The 16,769-nt window shown below is 45.3% G+C and overlaps 1 protein-coding gene across 1 annotated transcript in view; it reads left to right on the top strand.

Moving 5' to 3' along the window:
* Nucleotides 1-16,769, top strand: part of nfasca (neurofascin homolog (chicken) a) — a 126,624-nt gene that overhangs the window by 105,382 nt on the left and 4,473 nt on the right. Inside the window, exons 27-30 of the mRNA XM_048612000.1 lie at nt 276-395; nt 2,041-2,193; nt 4,853-4,984; nt 11,924-11,972. Of these exons, the coding sequence (XP_048467957.1) occupies nt 276-395; nt 2,041-2,193; nt 4,853-4,984; nt 11,924-11,972 (454 nt within the window). The remainder of the gene's footprint in view (nt 1-275; nt 396-2,040; nt 2,194-4,852; nt 4,985-11,923; nt 11,973-16,769) is intronic.

Below are 16,769 nucleotides of genomic sequence, written 5' to 3'. Positions count from 1 at the left end.
TCCTTCTGAAGAAGGGTCCAGACCCGAAACGTCAGCTTTCCTGCTCCTCTGATGCTGCCTGGCCTGCTGTGTTCATCCAGCCCCACACCTTGTTATCTCAGTCTTCACTGCTGTTCGAGTGGTGATTGTCCCGGAGTATGCTGTGACTGCGTACTGGGGGAATTGGATTGGAAAGGATGCTCAAAGTGGGAGGGTGTTGGGGACCAAACGATTGTTGCATCCCCTGTTGTATCTTCGCTGGACTCCCAGTAACTTTCTTTTTGATGCCTACTTAGTGGAAGCTCACGGTAGAATATGGAATCTCATTACATCAGCAGACAATGACTCTATCAATATCACGTGGAGTCACACCTTCCCGAAGGAAATGGCAATGTTTACCGTTGAATACATTCACAGTAAGCACCGATATAATGTCGAGTTCACATCAGGTGAGGGGAGGGATAGGACAGACTCAAGAGAGGATCAGAAGGTTAAGCATAGAGGTTACGGTTACACTGGAGGGCAAGAGATTGGAGGGGGAAAGGAACTTTTGGAAGAAGGAGAAGCAGTGTCTAGGGAAGGGGTGACACGGGGAGGGAGCAGGCTGAAGTGGAGCGCTTTGTCTGTGAAGCTCTGAAGGTATCAACAACACTTGTGTCAGAAAACTTGATACATGCCCCTATAGCTGTCAGTCGGGGTAGCCATTGTGTAACTGAGATCAGGGATCAGAAGATGGACATTGTCCATCCAGAGAGGTGCCAGAGGTTTTTGCCCTTCTTTTCCTGCTCCATTGATTGTCTTCATCTGAGATAGTGGGGGTAGACGGTTTAAGGTTCATTCAGAACTTCGCAGTCGCAGCGCTCCCTCCATGAGGGTGGTGGGGTGGGAGGGGAGTCGGTGCAGAGTGAGGTGTCTCCAGAGATCAGGGTTGCTGCGGCTGGAGTGGTGACATTATGAGGGAGAACAGGACCAAAGCAGATACGGGATGAGGGAGAGGGGCAGGAAGGGATGATCAGGAATGTGGGAGATACTGGATGGGAGGAGTTCGATGGAGGGGATGGGAGAAATGGACTCAGGAGAGGATTATTACAAGGGAGTAGGAGGTTGGAAAAGGGTAAGGTTAGGAGCAAGGGTTACAATAGAGTGGGCTGGAGACTGAAGAGGAAAAGGGTCTCTTGGGAGGAGAAGGGAATAGAAATCTGAGGAAGGGTTGAGACTGGGAAACGTTGGACTGGAGTACAGTGTCTGTAGAGCTCTGAAGTTATTGATTACGTTTGCACCAGAAAACCCAGTGTACACGTGTGTATGCTTGTCAGGAGTTCGAACTTGGAGCAACTGTGCTCCCCCACCTTCTACAATCTGTGCCCTCCTCCCTCAGGAAAACAGCCTTCCCTTTGGCTGGAATTTCAGCTCCTTTCTTCTCATGTGTGTCCAGCACAGAAGGACCAGCTGGACAGAGGGGGTCAGGACATGAAGACCATTCGGGCTAGTATCTGGTTCACATGGGCTTCCATGGACTGCCAGCTTCCCAAATCCCCAATGTGGTCCATACAGAAAGAGATGGTCTCCGCAGTCCCACATCTGACCACAGGAAGGGAGTGTGGCACAAGATGGTTTCAGACAGCCTCGCTCCAGGCTCCCCTGGCTGAGAGCCCACCACGCTCATCTGCTTTTCATTCAGCACTAACTGGGATGGGAGTATGAGTTTACACTCTCCATTGTGAGTAAAAAAACGTGAGTGTTGGGAGACCTCGCAAACAACATCTCCGTTCCTCATCCTTCCAATCTTCACCAGCACCCACCCCCATGAACCCAGTTTGCACAGAAATACTCCCCACTCAAGCTGGCTGGTGTGTTACACTGGTGCAATGAATGTTGCCCCCCTGGATTGGCGCAGAGTCAAGGGAGCTCGGCTCTGTCTCTTATCCCCATTATACCTGAGATCCTTGGCACTGCCACCCAAGACACTGATATAGTTGTCAGGTTGTAGCGTCCTTGCCTGCTGAGCTTGTCTCCAGAAGGTTGACCCACATTCTTGTCTACTTCATACGCTCCCCACAGGTAATGGCACGATGAAGCAAGAACATGTCAAAGCAGGTCAGAATGCTGTCCGGCTCCTGGGTCTAGCACCTGGCACGCTGTACAAAGTCAGGGTGTTTTCCACCCAGTTCCCAACAATCACCAGTGATACCAGCACTATTGAGACCAGCCCAGGTGAGGCTGGAGTGCAACTCCAGATGCATGTCAGTATTTGCACATCTGTCTTCAACTGCATCCTGTAATGTTTTTGGCTGCTGGAGCTGCAAAGCATAGGAATCAGGACGAGTCAGCCATTCATCCACAAAGTTTGCATGCTGTTGCCCTCAGTTGACTGTGCATGGCCTCTTGGTGTTTTCTTTTAATGTAGAAGATTGCCTGTCTCCCGCGTCTGAATGTTATTGGGGCTGCTTAGAGTCGCTGTCCATGCAATGGCAACATTGTAGGAGGTTCAGCTAGGCACGTAGCCCATTCATGTAGCTGTTGGACTTATGAATGGGATCCAACAGAACGATGCACAGATGAGCTGAAAGGCTTTCCTGGTCTTTGTTTCTGTAGAGACACCCAGATTTTTGTGCTTGAGATCCCCACCTGAGCCTCTGTAACTGGAACGTCAGTTGCATTGGCAGTCAAGGCTGTGTCATCAGTTGATGGATTACTGGGAGATCCAGCTCGAGATGGCACAGGTTGATCCTGGACCTCAGGAGGAATCCTCTCTATAAAGATTAGGTCCCCCTGCCTGGAATCATGGTGCTATTACCTCACAAGCTGAGGTTATTGCACCCATCAAGTCAATACTGGATCTCTGTAAGAGCAACTCAGCGAATTCCATTCCCTTGCCCTTCCTGGTCCCAGTTGCCAATCTTTGCTCCAGTAGTATAAAGTGCTGAGGCAGTTTGAAACTTGGCATTTGTCCCAATGAGTGCAAAATGCAGAGCTTCAGCAACATGTCTCTCTCCTCAGCACTGATCACCTGATTTCGACTGAGGTGATGCCGTCCTTATTCCACACCGGTAGCGAATACTTGACACTTTCTAACAGCCAAACTGGTGTGGGGTGTGGCTACATTATTATGTACCAGATCCTGAAGTAAATGCTACTTTGCAAGAAACATTTCTTGCAGTGACTTAGTTCCTGATGAATTTTGCTGCTGCTCTCTAATTGCAAGAATGAAAATCTAGGGTGTTCCCCAGAGCTAGCTTTGGACCTTTTGCACTTGGAATGCTACTTCACATGGGGCGGTTGTTCACTATGCATATTATTATGCATGCATTGTGTGATTATGCATTGCACATGTTCTGTGTTTTTGTGTGTGTGTGTGTGTGTGTGTGCGTGCACATGGTTCTGGAGCTGCAGATTGCTGTGTGTTGGCCATTGACCGCTACATTTGACACCCCCACCCCACTCTCTTGCTGCAAACAAATACCTTGTTTGTGTACTGCACGTTTGGGCTACGCAATCCCATTGTCCAGCTAGGGTTGCCAGTCATGTTGGATGTTCTGCTAGAGGCTTTATCACATGATTTTCTGACTTGATCTGGTTTGCAAGATCAAACAATTTCTGCCTGACACCCCTATCACCGATATTTTTCAAAGTTACCGAATTTTCTTTGCAAAAGGGTCATCACATTTGTTAATGCCCCTATATTTTTATGGAATATTGAAGTACACAGCCATGTCTGGGGGAGTTACTGGAACCTCCAGGACAGGACAGTCCTTGGGGTTTGGCAACCCTGGTTCTATCATGTTCCAAAGCTGGGATACTCCTCATTGATGTCTAACGTGTTTTGCTTTAGAAGGGTCTAACCCGAAACGTCAGCCTTCCTGCTCCTATGATGCTGTTTGGCTTGCTGTGTTCATCCAGCTCTACACCTTGTTATAACAGATTGGCTGTTGTGTGGCAGATTGTTTGTGTTGATAATATATTTAGAGTGGAATTTAGTTAGTCCTAGCACTGCCAGTGTTGACCTATTCATTGTTACAATTCTCTTGTGAATTCAGAATAAATGTGGTAATTGTTGAACTATTAAGTTCTCCTGATGTTCCAGTTGATAAAGCAAATGTTGACAGAGTTATATAAATCAAGGGACTCACACGCAAGCTCTGTGTCTCTACGTAGTAAGCTGATCTCAAACAGGCCACTGCTTGAGATGCTACACTGTCTTGGTAGATCTCGTGGTGCTGGAGGACTCCATGGTATTGGAGATCCTCATTGTATTGGAGGACCTGTTTGATCTCGGACCGTATGGTTCTGGAGGACCTCATTCCACTGGACAACCTCATGTTGTTAGAGGGTTTCACGACACTGGAGGACCTAATCTTTTTGAGGACCTTATGGTATTGGCAATGCTCCCTCTGGGCAATGGGGTACAATGTAAATCGTGGAGGACATTATGGGAGGAAAATTGCTGGAGCAAATTCCTCATCTCCACCTCAGCAGGGGAAATGTATGAACAAAGGTCCAGTGCTTCCACTCCAAAAATAATGCAGGCAAGTTTCAGGACGAACCCTCCACCCAAACTCCCAACATGTCCAACAGCCAGCTACAAACCACAGTGTGGAAGCAGCTGACTGGATTGTAAGAGATCGGGATTAATTAGGGAGGGGCAGACTATGAAAGAGTGACATTTAAGAAAATAAAAGGAATATTTAGGTAGAAGTTGAATTTTAGCAAACATGATTTTGCAACTCTTTCAAACTTCATCAAAACATGCAAAAAGCTTTGAGTGACAGATATAACTGCACGTTGGGCTGGTGTTGTTTCTCAGGTGAGGTCAGCCCATGTGGTTGAAGCAGGTTTTCCAATATAACTATGTCCTGATATTACTTTCTTGCAGCTTTCACTAATAGTCATGTGGACATCGCAACACAGGGCTGGTTCATTGGCCTGATGTGCGCTGTGGCGCTCCTGGTGCTGATTCTGCTGATTGTGTGCTTCATAAAGAGGAGCAGAGGAGGCAAATACCCAGGTAAGAGAGCCCCATGTGAAACGGAGGGTGGACCTGCACCAGAGGCCCTGGGATTCCCAGAGAGAGAGGCCCTGCTGTTTCCTGTGAGAGAGGATCTGGTGTTCCCAGTGGGAGAGGGTGTGTTTCCAGTGAGGGAGGGTGTGGTGGTCCCAGTGGAAGAGGGTGTGGTGGTCTCAATGGGAGAGGGTGTGGTGGTCCCAGTAGCAGAGGATGTAGTGTTCCCATTGGAAGAGGGTGTGGTGGTCCCATTGGGAGAGGATGTGGTGGTCCCATTGGGAGCGGGTGTGGTGGTCCCAGTGGGAGAGGGTGTGGTGGTCCCAGTTAAAGAGGATGTGGTGGTCCCAGTGGGAGAGGATGTGGTGGTCCCAATGGGAGAGGGTGTGGTGGTCCCAGTGGGAGAGGGTGTGGTGGTGCCAGTTAAAGAGGATGTGGTGGTCCCAGTGGGAGAGGGTGTGGTGGTCCCAATGGGAGAGGGTGTGGTTGTCCTAGTGGGAGAGGGTGTGGTGGTCCCAGTAGGCGAGGATGTAGTGGTCCCAGTAGGTGAGGATGTAGTGGTCCCATTGGGAGAGGGTGTGGTGGTCCCATTGGGAGAGGATGTGGTGGTCCCAATGGGAGAGGGTATGGTGGTCCCAGTGGGAGAGGGTGTGGTGGTCCCAGTTAAACAGGATGTGGTGGCCCCAGTTGAAGAGGGCCTGGGATTCCCAGTCGGAAGGGAATCACTCTCCCATTCAGACTGGCCCCAGTGTAGGGTTAGGGTTAGAGTCAGGGTTAAGTTTAGGGTCAGGGTTCGGGTTAGTGTCAGGATTCAGGTTAAACTGCAAAGTTTTAAGCCTCCTATCATTTCAAAGTATTTTTTAACGGGACGTGTGTAGGTGCTGAGTTGCTTATCCATTATTGCCCTGGAACAGATTAAGGCTCAAGGCCATCGGCAAAGGACAGTTAAGAGTCAAATATGTTGCTGTAAGTCACATGTAGGCCAGACCAGGTAAGGATAGCAGATTTCCTTCCCTTAAGGACATTAACGAACCAGACAGGTTTTTTTATGGCAATAAATAACAGTTGCCATGGTCACCATCGCTGACCACCAGCTTTTTATTCCAGGCTTCTTAATTGAATTTAAATTCTATCAGGTATTATTTGAACACAGGGACTTAGGAGCATCATCCTGGGATCGTTGTTTGCTACTCCCAGTGACAACACCCCTTCAACAATATCTTCCCGTGTCCTGACGACAAACCAACACAGACTTAATGCCCTCACCTCCCTGGCATAACCTTGTGCAGGTTGGGGGTGGGTGGTGTGGGAGTGGATACAAGGGGAGGGGAAGATTGGGAAGCCAATGGGACGTCTCATCGCACCCCTTCCATCGATGGCCAATGACTAGTGAGCCCGCTCAGAAACCCGAGCCCACATTCTCTGCGCTAACCGAGGAGTGACCATAGTCCCACACGACATAGACTCAGCCTCTTCAGGTCGAATTTGGTGAAGAAAGTGTCAACGATTTGAAAACTAAAGAGATGGATGCAGTCAAATTCGAAAGGTTTGGTGTGGAACTCGGTAGAGAATTTGGAGGAGTAATGAGAGGGGTAGTTAATGATTTTGCACTCAGATTACACTTACATCTGAATGCAAAATTCAGGGTTTGATCCTTGCCATAAGGTCGTCAACCTGAATGGTTTTATGGTTACTTCCAACACCTGCATGAGGTGAGTGCTAGGCACAGGCATTTGTAATGTCAGGCATGTGACCATGGGTTTCAAAGGGACGGGAATGAGGAGTAACATCTTGCATTGTTTATCTCATTCACTGAGGCCTCCAGTCCTCTACATCATTAGAGAGTGTGCAACCTGCAAATGTGTGGAATCATTAAATGTTACTGCACAGAAGGAGGCCATTCAGCCCACTCTGTTCATACCAGCTCTCAATTTTGCAGCTCAGCTACTGCCACCCCTCTACTTTCTTTTCCTGAACAGTCTTTTATCTTCAAATAATTATCTGGGTACCTTCTTCAGAAGCCAAGATTGAACCGACCTTGACCTAAAGTCATCACAGCCACAAAGGACCACAGGCTACAGGGCTGCTCTCTCCCACTGGAGAGAGATGACTGGTGGTGGTTTAACTTGAGGGCCACCCATGCCTTAGTTGAGGGGAGAGGTTGAGAAAGTGGGACCTTCATGTAACCTCAGCAGGTGTGAGAATTGAACCCATGTTGTTGCCACCACACTGCATTGCAAACCAGCTATCCAGCTGACTGAGCTAACTGAATGCAACCCACCCCCTCCCCCACAACACAGCACCACACTCTCAGGCACTGCATTCCAGAGCCTAACGACACCAGTGTTGCAGTAAAAAAATATTTTCTTCATGTTATTATTACTTCTGTTGATAACCTTATACCAGTACTCTCTGATTCCCCCTCCATGCCATCATTGTCCCTTCATGGATTGACCATATGATGTGGTTTTGTAGTACAGCAATCCCTCAAGCAACCCCCACGTCCCTGGTACTTCAGGGAGAGAGGGTGCCATGCCAGACACAGCGCGGTCCAAAAATTCCTTGACAGCAGAAAAGTCAAAGGAAGACTGTCCATCTCAATGGCTCTGAGGGTGGAAGAAGGTTATGAGGGTCACATCATCGTCATCATATTTGGACATGTGACCGAAATCTGGCCAGCAACAAGTCAAGACCATGCGGACAATGAAGGACCCCGATGTTAAACAAAGTCAAGTGTGGACTTCGTCCAGGGTCCATTTGGTCAGTCTGATGGAGAATTGGTAACAGAATCAGGGCTGTGAAGCTGGGAAGCTCTTGACAAGAATCTGCCCACAGGCAATAAATGGTCATTGGACATCTGTGTTGGGACAGTGGTGTTTCTGAGCAGTGGCACCTGTGACTGAGTCGGCCTATTCAGGATAACACCTGCTTGTTCCAGATGGGGAAGGAGTAGGAAAAGTGCTCGAACACAATGCTGCCCTTCTTTCCCCTGACTGGGGGCCCACACTCAGCAGGATCACCATCTCCATCATGAAAGAAAAAGCACTTTCACATTTAATCTTGCTGAAGAGAGACATGTTGCTGAAACTTTTCACCTTCTCTTCATCTGGACAAATGCAAGTGCCATGTTTCATTTGATCACAACAATTTATACCACAAAGGAATAGGTACATTGATGGTTGGTAAGCTGACTCTGATTGGCGGACATATTGCCATGGAGCTACTTTCTTTGTAGCAACACTGCAACCAATTAGAGTCAACCAATTTTCTCCTGTTGTGTAAGTTGATGTGATTGTTTGAAATTTGGCATTTTTGCATTTGGCCTTAGTCCATGATGAAAAGCTTCGGTAATGTATCTGTTTTCTCAGCAATACTCAAGTATTAAATATAGGAACTTAGAATCTAAGAACACACCAAAGGACAATCTCCAAAGCAATAATCCAAAAGGGAGAATTGCAACTGTATTGTAATAATGACCAAATGGAAATAGCTTCTCCCTCTTTATTCTGAGTACACCTTTTACGAGCACACCTCTGTCAAATCTCTTCTTCTTCAGGAAGAACAGCCCAATTTGCTCAGTCTATCCATGGGAATGAAGTACAGAGGCTGAACATAAGAAAATAGAACCAGGATTTAGCCATTCGGCCCCTCAAGCCTGCTCCGCTGTTCAATAAGATGATGGCTGATTATCTATCTTCACTTTTCCCACACTTTTTCTCTAATCCCTTAGTATCCAAGCAAAGCTCTCAGATTGGGCACTCCAGCACTCTGGTATGGAGAATTCCAAAAGGTGGGAGCATTGGAGATGGGGATGTCCAACTATCTGTTCTCTTTTCAGGAGGAGAGACAGTTGGATGAAACTGTCAAAGCCAGCAGAACATTCCAGGAATGACTTTGGACTCAAGCCCTCACAGGGAAACATAGCAACATAAGAAGATAGGAGCAGGAGAAGGCCATTCGGCCCTTCGAGCCTGCTCCACCATTCTCCACGATCATGGCTGATCATCCAACTCAATAGCCTAATCCTGCTTTCTCCCCATAGCCTTTCATCCCATTTGCCCCAAGTGCTGTATCTAGTCGCCTCTTGAATACATTCAATGTTTTGGCATCAACTACTTCGTGTGGTAATGAATTCCACAGGCTAACCCCTCTCTGGGTGAAGAAATGTCTCCTCATTTCCGTCCTAAATAGATGGCCTCCATATTGAAACAGTCTTGTCTGGGCTTGTGACCATGGTACCTGATATTCAGGTGACCTTCTACTGGGTCAGGGATAGCCCACATCGGGTGTGCTCTGCCTGACTTTTGCCCAGCTGAACATGTGGGGGGGTTGTGGTCATGTTTGGGTGGGCTGGGTGTGATGGTGATAGAAATGTATGTCAGGGAAGTAATTTTATCCCCCTTCTTTTCTCCCACCTTTATTGTGAGTGTTAACCTGTGGTTCAGTTAGTGGTACTCATTTCCAATCCCAAGCCAGGGACATGAGGGTGAGATGCCATGTTGGAGGTGTCCTGTTCTCAATGAAGACTCTGCTGCCTCCAGTGAACAAAGAACAGTACAGCACAGGAACAGGCCCTTCAGCCCTCCAAGCCTGCGCCGCCACATTTTGCCCTTCCATACTAAAACTGCCTTCACTTATGTGAACCGTATCCCTCTATTCCCTTCCTATCCATGTATTTGTCCAGGTGCTTCTTGAGTGCTGCTATCGTGTCTGCTTCCACCACCTCCTCTGGCAGCACGTTCCAGGCATTCACCACCCTCGGTGTGAAAAACTTGCCTCGCACAACTCTTTTAAACTTTCTCCCTCCTGCACCTTGAACCTGTGTCTCCTAGTAATTGACCCCTCCACCCGGGGAAAAAGCCTCATACTTTCCACTCTATCCATGCCATTCACAATCTTATAAACTTCTACTAGATCGCTCCTCAACCTCCTGCATTCCAGTGAAAACAAACCCAAAATTCTATCCAACCTTTCTTCATCGCTAAAATCCCCCATACCAGGCAACATCCTGGTAAAAGTTTTCTGTACCCTCTCCAAAGCATCCACATCCTTCTGGTAGTATGGTGACCAGAACTGTCGGCAATATTCCAAGTGTGGCCTAACTAAGTTCGATAAAGCTGCAGCATAACTCTCTATCCTTATACCCAGTGCCCCTTCAAATAAAAGCAAGTATGCCATAGGCCATTTTTACTACCTTATCTACCTGCACTGCTACCTTCAGTGATCTGTGGACCTGCACACCCAGATCCCTCTGCATATCAATACTCCTAAGTGTTTTGCCATTAACTGCATAATTTCCACCTGACTTGATCTTCCAAAATCCATCACCTCACATTTGTCTGGATTAAACTCCATCTGCCATTTTTCTGCCCACATTTCCACCTGATCTATATCCTGCTGTATCCTCTGACAATCCTCCTCACTATCCGCAAATCCACCAATCTTTGTATCATCCACAAACTTACTAATTAAACCAGCTACATTTTCCTCCAAATCATTTATGTAGATCACAAACAGCAGAGGTCCCAACACTGATCCCTGTAGAACACTACTAGTCACAGCCCTCCATTCCGAAAAGCATCCTTCCACTGCTACCCTCTGTCTCCTATGACTAAACCAGTTCCATATCCATCTTGCCAGCTCACTCCTGATATCACATAAATTTACCTTTTGTACCAGTCTGCCATGAGGCACCTTGTCAAAGGCTTTACTGAAGTCCATGTAGACAACATCAATTGCTTTTCCATCATCAACCATCTTCATCGCCTTCTCAAAAAGCTCGATCAAGTTAGTGAGGCACGACCTCTCCCACACAAAACCATGCTGTCTATTGCTAATAAGCCCATTTGCTTCTAAATGCATATAGATCTTGTCCCTGAGAATCTTTTCAAATAATTTCCCTACCACCGACATGAGACTCACAGACCTGTAATTTTCTGGATTATCCCTGTTTTCCTTCTTAAACAATGGGAAAACATTGGCTATTCTCCAGTCCTCCGGGAACTCACCTGTGGCCAAAGAGGATACAAAGATGTCTGTCAATGCTCCAGCAATTTGTTCTTCTGCTTCCCTCAATATTCTGGGATAGATCCCATCAGGACCCAGGGGCTTATCCACCTTAATACTTTTTAAGATGCACAATACTTCTTCTTTTTCAACAGCAACTTGGCTTAGAAATTCGACATTCCCTTCTCTGAGATCATCCTCCACCAATTCCTTCTCTTTGGTGAATACTGACACAAAGTGTTCATTTAGGACCTCACCTACCTCTTCTGGCTCCACACATAGATTCCCTCCTTTGTCCTTGAGTGGGCCAACCCTTTCCCTAGCTATCCTGTTGCTTCTTTTTTTGTATAATAATCATTTGGGATTTTCCTTCATCCTGCTTGCTAATGACTTTTCATGACCCCTTTTAGCCCTTCTAATTCCTTGTTAAAGTTCTTTCCTACTTTCCTTATATATTTCAAGGGCTTTGTCAATTCCTATCCTCCTAGACCTTACGTATTCTTCTTTTCTCTTTCTGACCAAGGTCATAATATCCCTGGTCATCCAAGGTTCACATATCTTGCCATATCTATCCTTCATTCTCACAGGAACGTGCTGCTGCTGTGAATCTAAAAGATTCCATTTGCGGCAACTGAAGAGAAACTGGTGAGACCTCCCTGGTGTCTTTGCCAATACTTACCTCTTGGACAAACATCACAAAAAAAAACAGATTCCCTGGTCACTGTCACATCACAGTTTGTGGGAGCTTGCCGGGCGTAAATTGGCTGCCACGTGTTTCCAACATTAGAACAAGGTCTACATTTTAAAAGTCCTTCCTTGGTTCTAAAGTGCTTTGCGATGTCCTGCAATTGTAAAAAGATGCTATCAAAGTGCAGGTTCTGCCTTCTCTTTGCTGTTCTTAACATATTTACACCTTTTGTTTTCCTCTCCTCCTTTCAGTTAAGACTACAGAAGAAAACAGGCCCTCGCAAGACGACAACGGATACCTGTAGGTTATTGCTTTTATCTAATTGACATTTCTTTGTTAGAATTGAGACCCCACTCCACACTGTGCTCCTTCTCCTCCCTCCCCCGGAGGGACACACCTCACCAATGGCCACTGATCCTTGAACTTATTCCATAGGGGTCCATGATAACTCAATCCGCCAAATCCAAGAATTGGGTTCTATCTGCTCTCCTAGAATGTCCCTATAAGCTCAGCCCTTCTCCCTGTGTCTCAAAGCATTGGAACTCATCAAAAACATACTTTAAGATCTGCCTGAGGTAAAGGACCATACAGGAAATGTGAAACGTCAGAAGCTGCAGACATTATGCTCACATGTGTATCATCTCGACCCCAAAACTCCACATCATCCTGCAGAAAAGTCAATATTTCCACACGTTGGCAGGGAGAAGGGGTAGGAGGAAAAGTACTGCAGACCACATTCACTGACCAACTGTGAAGTGAGTTTGTTCAATCTTGGTCAATGGCCCACCCACAAAGATTGGATCATCAGTCCAGGTAACACTGTCATCTTAGTGAGGGATATATTCGAAATCAGAACAGCAGGGTTTGTTAGCAGCAGTGACTTCAAGTGTCTGCAACTTAACCAGAATGTACCTGAGCTTTGCGTGGTACTGCAAAGTACCTCACAAAATATTCAGATGGTCTGAACTAAAGTTTATCAGAAATGAAGGCAGGACATTAACACGAGGTGCAATTAGATAGTTAAAAAATATCCATAAAATATAAAGCACTAACAGTGTCAGTGTTCATCTGTTTAAGAGGCATTCAAACATTCAGCTCTCTTTACTCACTGATTCTAGTGTATAAATTTAAAGGGCCCAGACCATTCTTGCCTCACATGCTAAAAGTTAATAAGTCTATAGGACCATAAAGAAGTAGAAGCAGAAGTAGGCCATTTGGTCCATCAGGTCCAGTTCCACTGTTCATTGAGATCATGGCTGATCTGCTAATCCATAACTCCACTTTCCTGCCTTTTACCCCATAATCTTCAATTCCCATACACGTTAAAAATCTGTCTATCTCAGCATTCAATATACTTAATTACCCAGCCTCGACAGCCCTCTGTGGTAAAGAATTCCACAGATTCACTGCCCTCTGGAAAAGAAATTCCTGCTCATCTCTGTCTTAAATAACTCTTTACTCTGAGGTGATGCCTTCTGGTCCTAGACCCTCCCACAAGGAGAAACAACCTTTCAGCATCTACCCTGTCAAGTCCCCTGAGAATCTTATAAGTTTCAATAAGGTTGCCTCTCATTCTCCTAAACACCAATGAGTACAGGCCCAATCTATTCAACCAATCCAAGTAAAATACACCCTCCACACCCATATCAGCCTGGTGAACCTTCTCTGGACCACCTCCAGTGACGGTTTTTTTTTAAATAAAGCAACCAAAATTGTTCACAGAATTCTAAGTGAGGTCAAATGTCTTGTATCATTTTAGCAGGACCTCACTATTCTTGCACTCCATTCCCTTTGACATAAAAGCCAAAAGTCCACTTGCCTTCCCTATTATCCGCTGAACCTGTAGACTTATTTTTAACCAACCCATTCAGACAGTTTATAACACATCTCTGGAGCAGGTAGGAATTGAATCCAGGTCTCCTGGCCTAGAGGTAAGGACACTATCACTGCACCACAAGAGCCCCTCCTGTTGGATGTAGATGCTAGCTTTTTATGATTCATACATAATGACCTCCAGATCCCTCTGTGCTGTGGCTTCCTGCAATTTTTTCCATTTAAATAATATTCAGCTCTTTTGTTCTTCCTGCCAAAATGCATAACTTCATATTTTTCCACATTATATTCCATAATCTGTGCTGTTTGACCCACAGCACTGGGATCATCATAAAGTTAAAGCAGCATACTGCACAGAAGGAGCCCATTGTGCCTTGCCATCTTAAGCCTTATTTTACAGTCATGCTTCTCCCTCTTGCCTTGTCCTGCCCTGTTGCCACCAAAAAAGCCAATTGTCCCTTCATCCTCCCTGTTTATTAGTCCTGGTTTATGTTGGAGACTAGGCTACGATGTAACCTTAACCACATCCCAAATCTCATGTTGTTCTCACCATCACACCATCCTCCTCCAGCAACCTCCCAGCTCACTCAAACCGGTTATCAGTCACTGGACTTGTTCTCATACATTCATCCCTCTAGATAAACTCAGAACTGACTGTCCAGCTAATGTTGAGCAGATATGTACAGAAACTCTTTCTGATAATCCCAAAGAAACTTTCAGCGTTTCTGTTGATTTTGTCAAACTTAGTTGGAGATTAATTAGGGATGAGCAATAAATGTTGGCACGTGAAAAACATCAATTTAATAGAAAGTAATAGGTGCAGCAAGTTCTGTGTTCAGGCACAGCCTTGGGTCTTCCTTCCCTGATTATTTCAGTCTGAGTAGATGCTTTGTTTTCTGCACAAATTTGTTTTCTGTTTTTATAGTTAAAGACACCACCCAGAATCTTCAGGACAACAAGAGTTCTAATATAATAACACCTAGATGTTAAAAGACTTTTTTCTAATTTGACCAGATGAGGAATAAATCTTAAGTGCTAAACCTTCAGGCAAGCAATCTTAATATTAAACCATTACTTAACAATGCTTATAATAAAAGAAAACTACTGTGGATTCTGGGAATCTGAACTAAAAAGAGAAAATGCTGGAGAAACTCAGCAGGTCTGGCAGCATCTGTGGAGAGACAAAATGGAAGGTTCTGAAGAAGTCATATTGTACTCAAAACGCTAACTCTGTTTCTCCAGCATTTTCTATTTTTGTTTTATACCTAACAAAACTTCATGTTTGAAAATAGTAAAAGGGAATTATAGTTGACTGTATTTCCAACTTACAAGAGTTTGTGCAAACACATGGGTGTAGAAAGAGGTGAGAGATATGACAGTAGACAGACTATTTATATCAGCAAGGAAGAAAAGAACAATCAGTTTTTGCAATAACAAGGCCATTTTGAATCTGCACCCATCACACATCAAAGGACAGTTCAAAGCTAAGTGTTTATTTCTGCAAGGCAGTAGTTTTAAAGAGAAGCTGAGAGCCACTTAATTCTCAATGTCTAATCTTTCAAAATGCCCCCAGAAACACATATTCTCACAGAACTGACCCAAACACAGCTCCTGATACAACAATTGGAAGTGAAGTCAAAAACTGATACATTCCTTTTCTACTCTTCCTATCAAATCTGGGACTGTCACGACCAATCCCAATTATATCCCAACTGAGATCAGTGTGTGACTCAACATAAATCAACAGGTGAGGTTGGACTGTTCCTGGTTCACTCTGTTCATTTACTGATGGACTTTCTGGCAGAGGTTGGACTGTGTTTGGGTGGGGGGCGATTGTGATGTTAAACTCAAAACCCATTTGATTTCTGTTGCTCCGCTCACAATCCCCCTCCCCACTACCACCACAGAAAGGAATGGTGAGACCTCAATTTCCATCCAGTTCCCATTTCCATTCCACTCTGTCTACTGTGTTCCATGTCCAGGCACTTGTAATTTCTTGTTTATCGTCCCGATCTTGTTCTGTTGTAAAGGTGTCTCAGTGCATGTTAACACTCACCAATGCCTTTATGTTTCTTTATTCATCGCTCCCTAGACCCAGGCTGGACAAGAGGTATTACTGTGAACTTCAGAATTATACAAGCCAGTTACCTTTCCTGCTCATGAATTCCAAACCAAAGGTTTTTTTCATAACTTACACACGAGATATTGTGTGGGTAGTGGTCAATTATGAAGCACTTTCATTTATAAATAACGGGGACGCACATATAACATTTGTCCTGATTTACTTCAAATGCAAAAGACGGAATTTTGAAATTGCACAGTGAGAAAGGGGAAGGAGATCAAAGAATTTGAAGGTGCTCAAAGTTAAATGGTGTCTATTACAACAGAATGGAATAACTAGCTAGCATCAACATGATCCCATTTGAATTGTAATAGTTGATGAAACAGGCTCTATAGCCCATTGAAAACCCTAATTCTGGGGCTCACCACAGTTTTCAGGCACCAGCCTTACTATTCTAACAAATTGCCTATCATAACTAAGTTCTACACAGTGAATATCTCTCTAATTTTGACTGTGTGTACACATGTTTCTGTTTCTCCCAAACTCCCTGTGAAAGCACCACTGCCTCCAGATTTTGTTCTGAAGTATCATCCCCTCTTGACTAGGATATCAGTCAGCCATTCCTTCATGATCATCGAGACAGATGTTTGCAATTCTGTGCCTAATCACATTGCAGCCATCCCTTGACCACACAGCAGCAAATCAAGAAGGCAACTCACCACCAGCTTACCAAAGGCCGGTGAGGGATGGGCCACAAAATACTATCCCTACCCATGATGTCCACATCTCGAGAATGAATTGAGTGAGGTCAGGATGTTGGGGGGTTTGAAAGAAATGGTATTACTTACAGCACCCAACCACATAGCTACAGACAGCGGCAGGAATACCCTGTCAGCGAATTGCTTTCAACCAGGGAACGTCCACTGATGCAAAGCAGGGGAAAGGTCTCTCTTTGCTGAGGTGGAAGATGAATAAAACCATTTTTTTTCTAGTTTATGGGTCTCAAGGTCCACACAGGAAGATCCCAAGATTTCTCCTTTCAAGTCTCAATTTGTCAACTCTGTGGCTAAATGTTGCACCGGTCATTTCCCATGCCAGCTGTACCAGGCAATGCCCACACAGCATTAACAGGTTAAAGTATTGGCAAGGAAATCTCCTGGACAGTGTGCATTTCCAGAATGATACTGCGGATTAAATAATTA

Source organism: Rhincodon typus, chromosome 25 (genome assembly GCF_021869965.1).
Source record: "Rhincodon typus isolate 14 chromosome 25, sRhiTyp1.1, whole genome shotgun sequence".
Taxonomy (NCBI): Eukaryota; Metazoa; Chordata; class Chondrichthyes; order Orectolobiformes; family Rhincodontidae; genus Rhincodon; species Rhincodon typus.
Note: the sequence above shows the minus strand (reverse complement) of the source record. Positions and strands in the feature narration are given on the sequence as shown.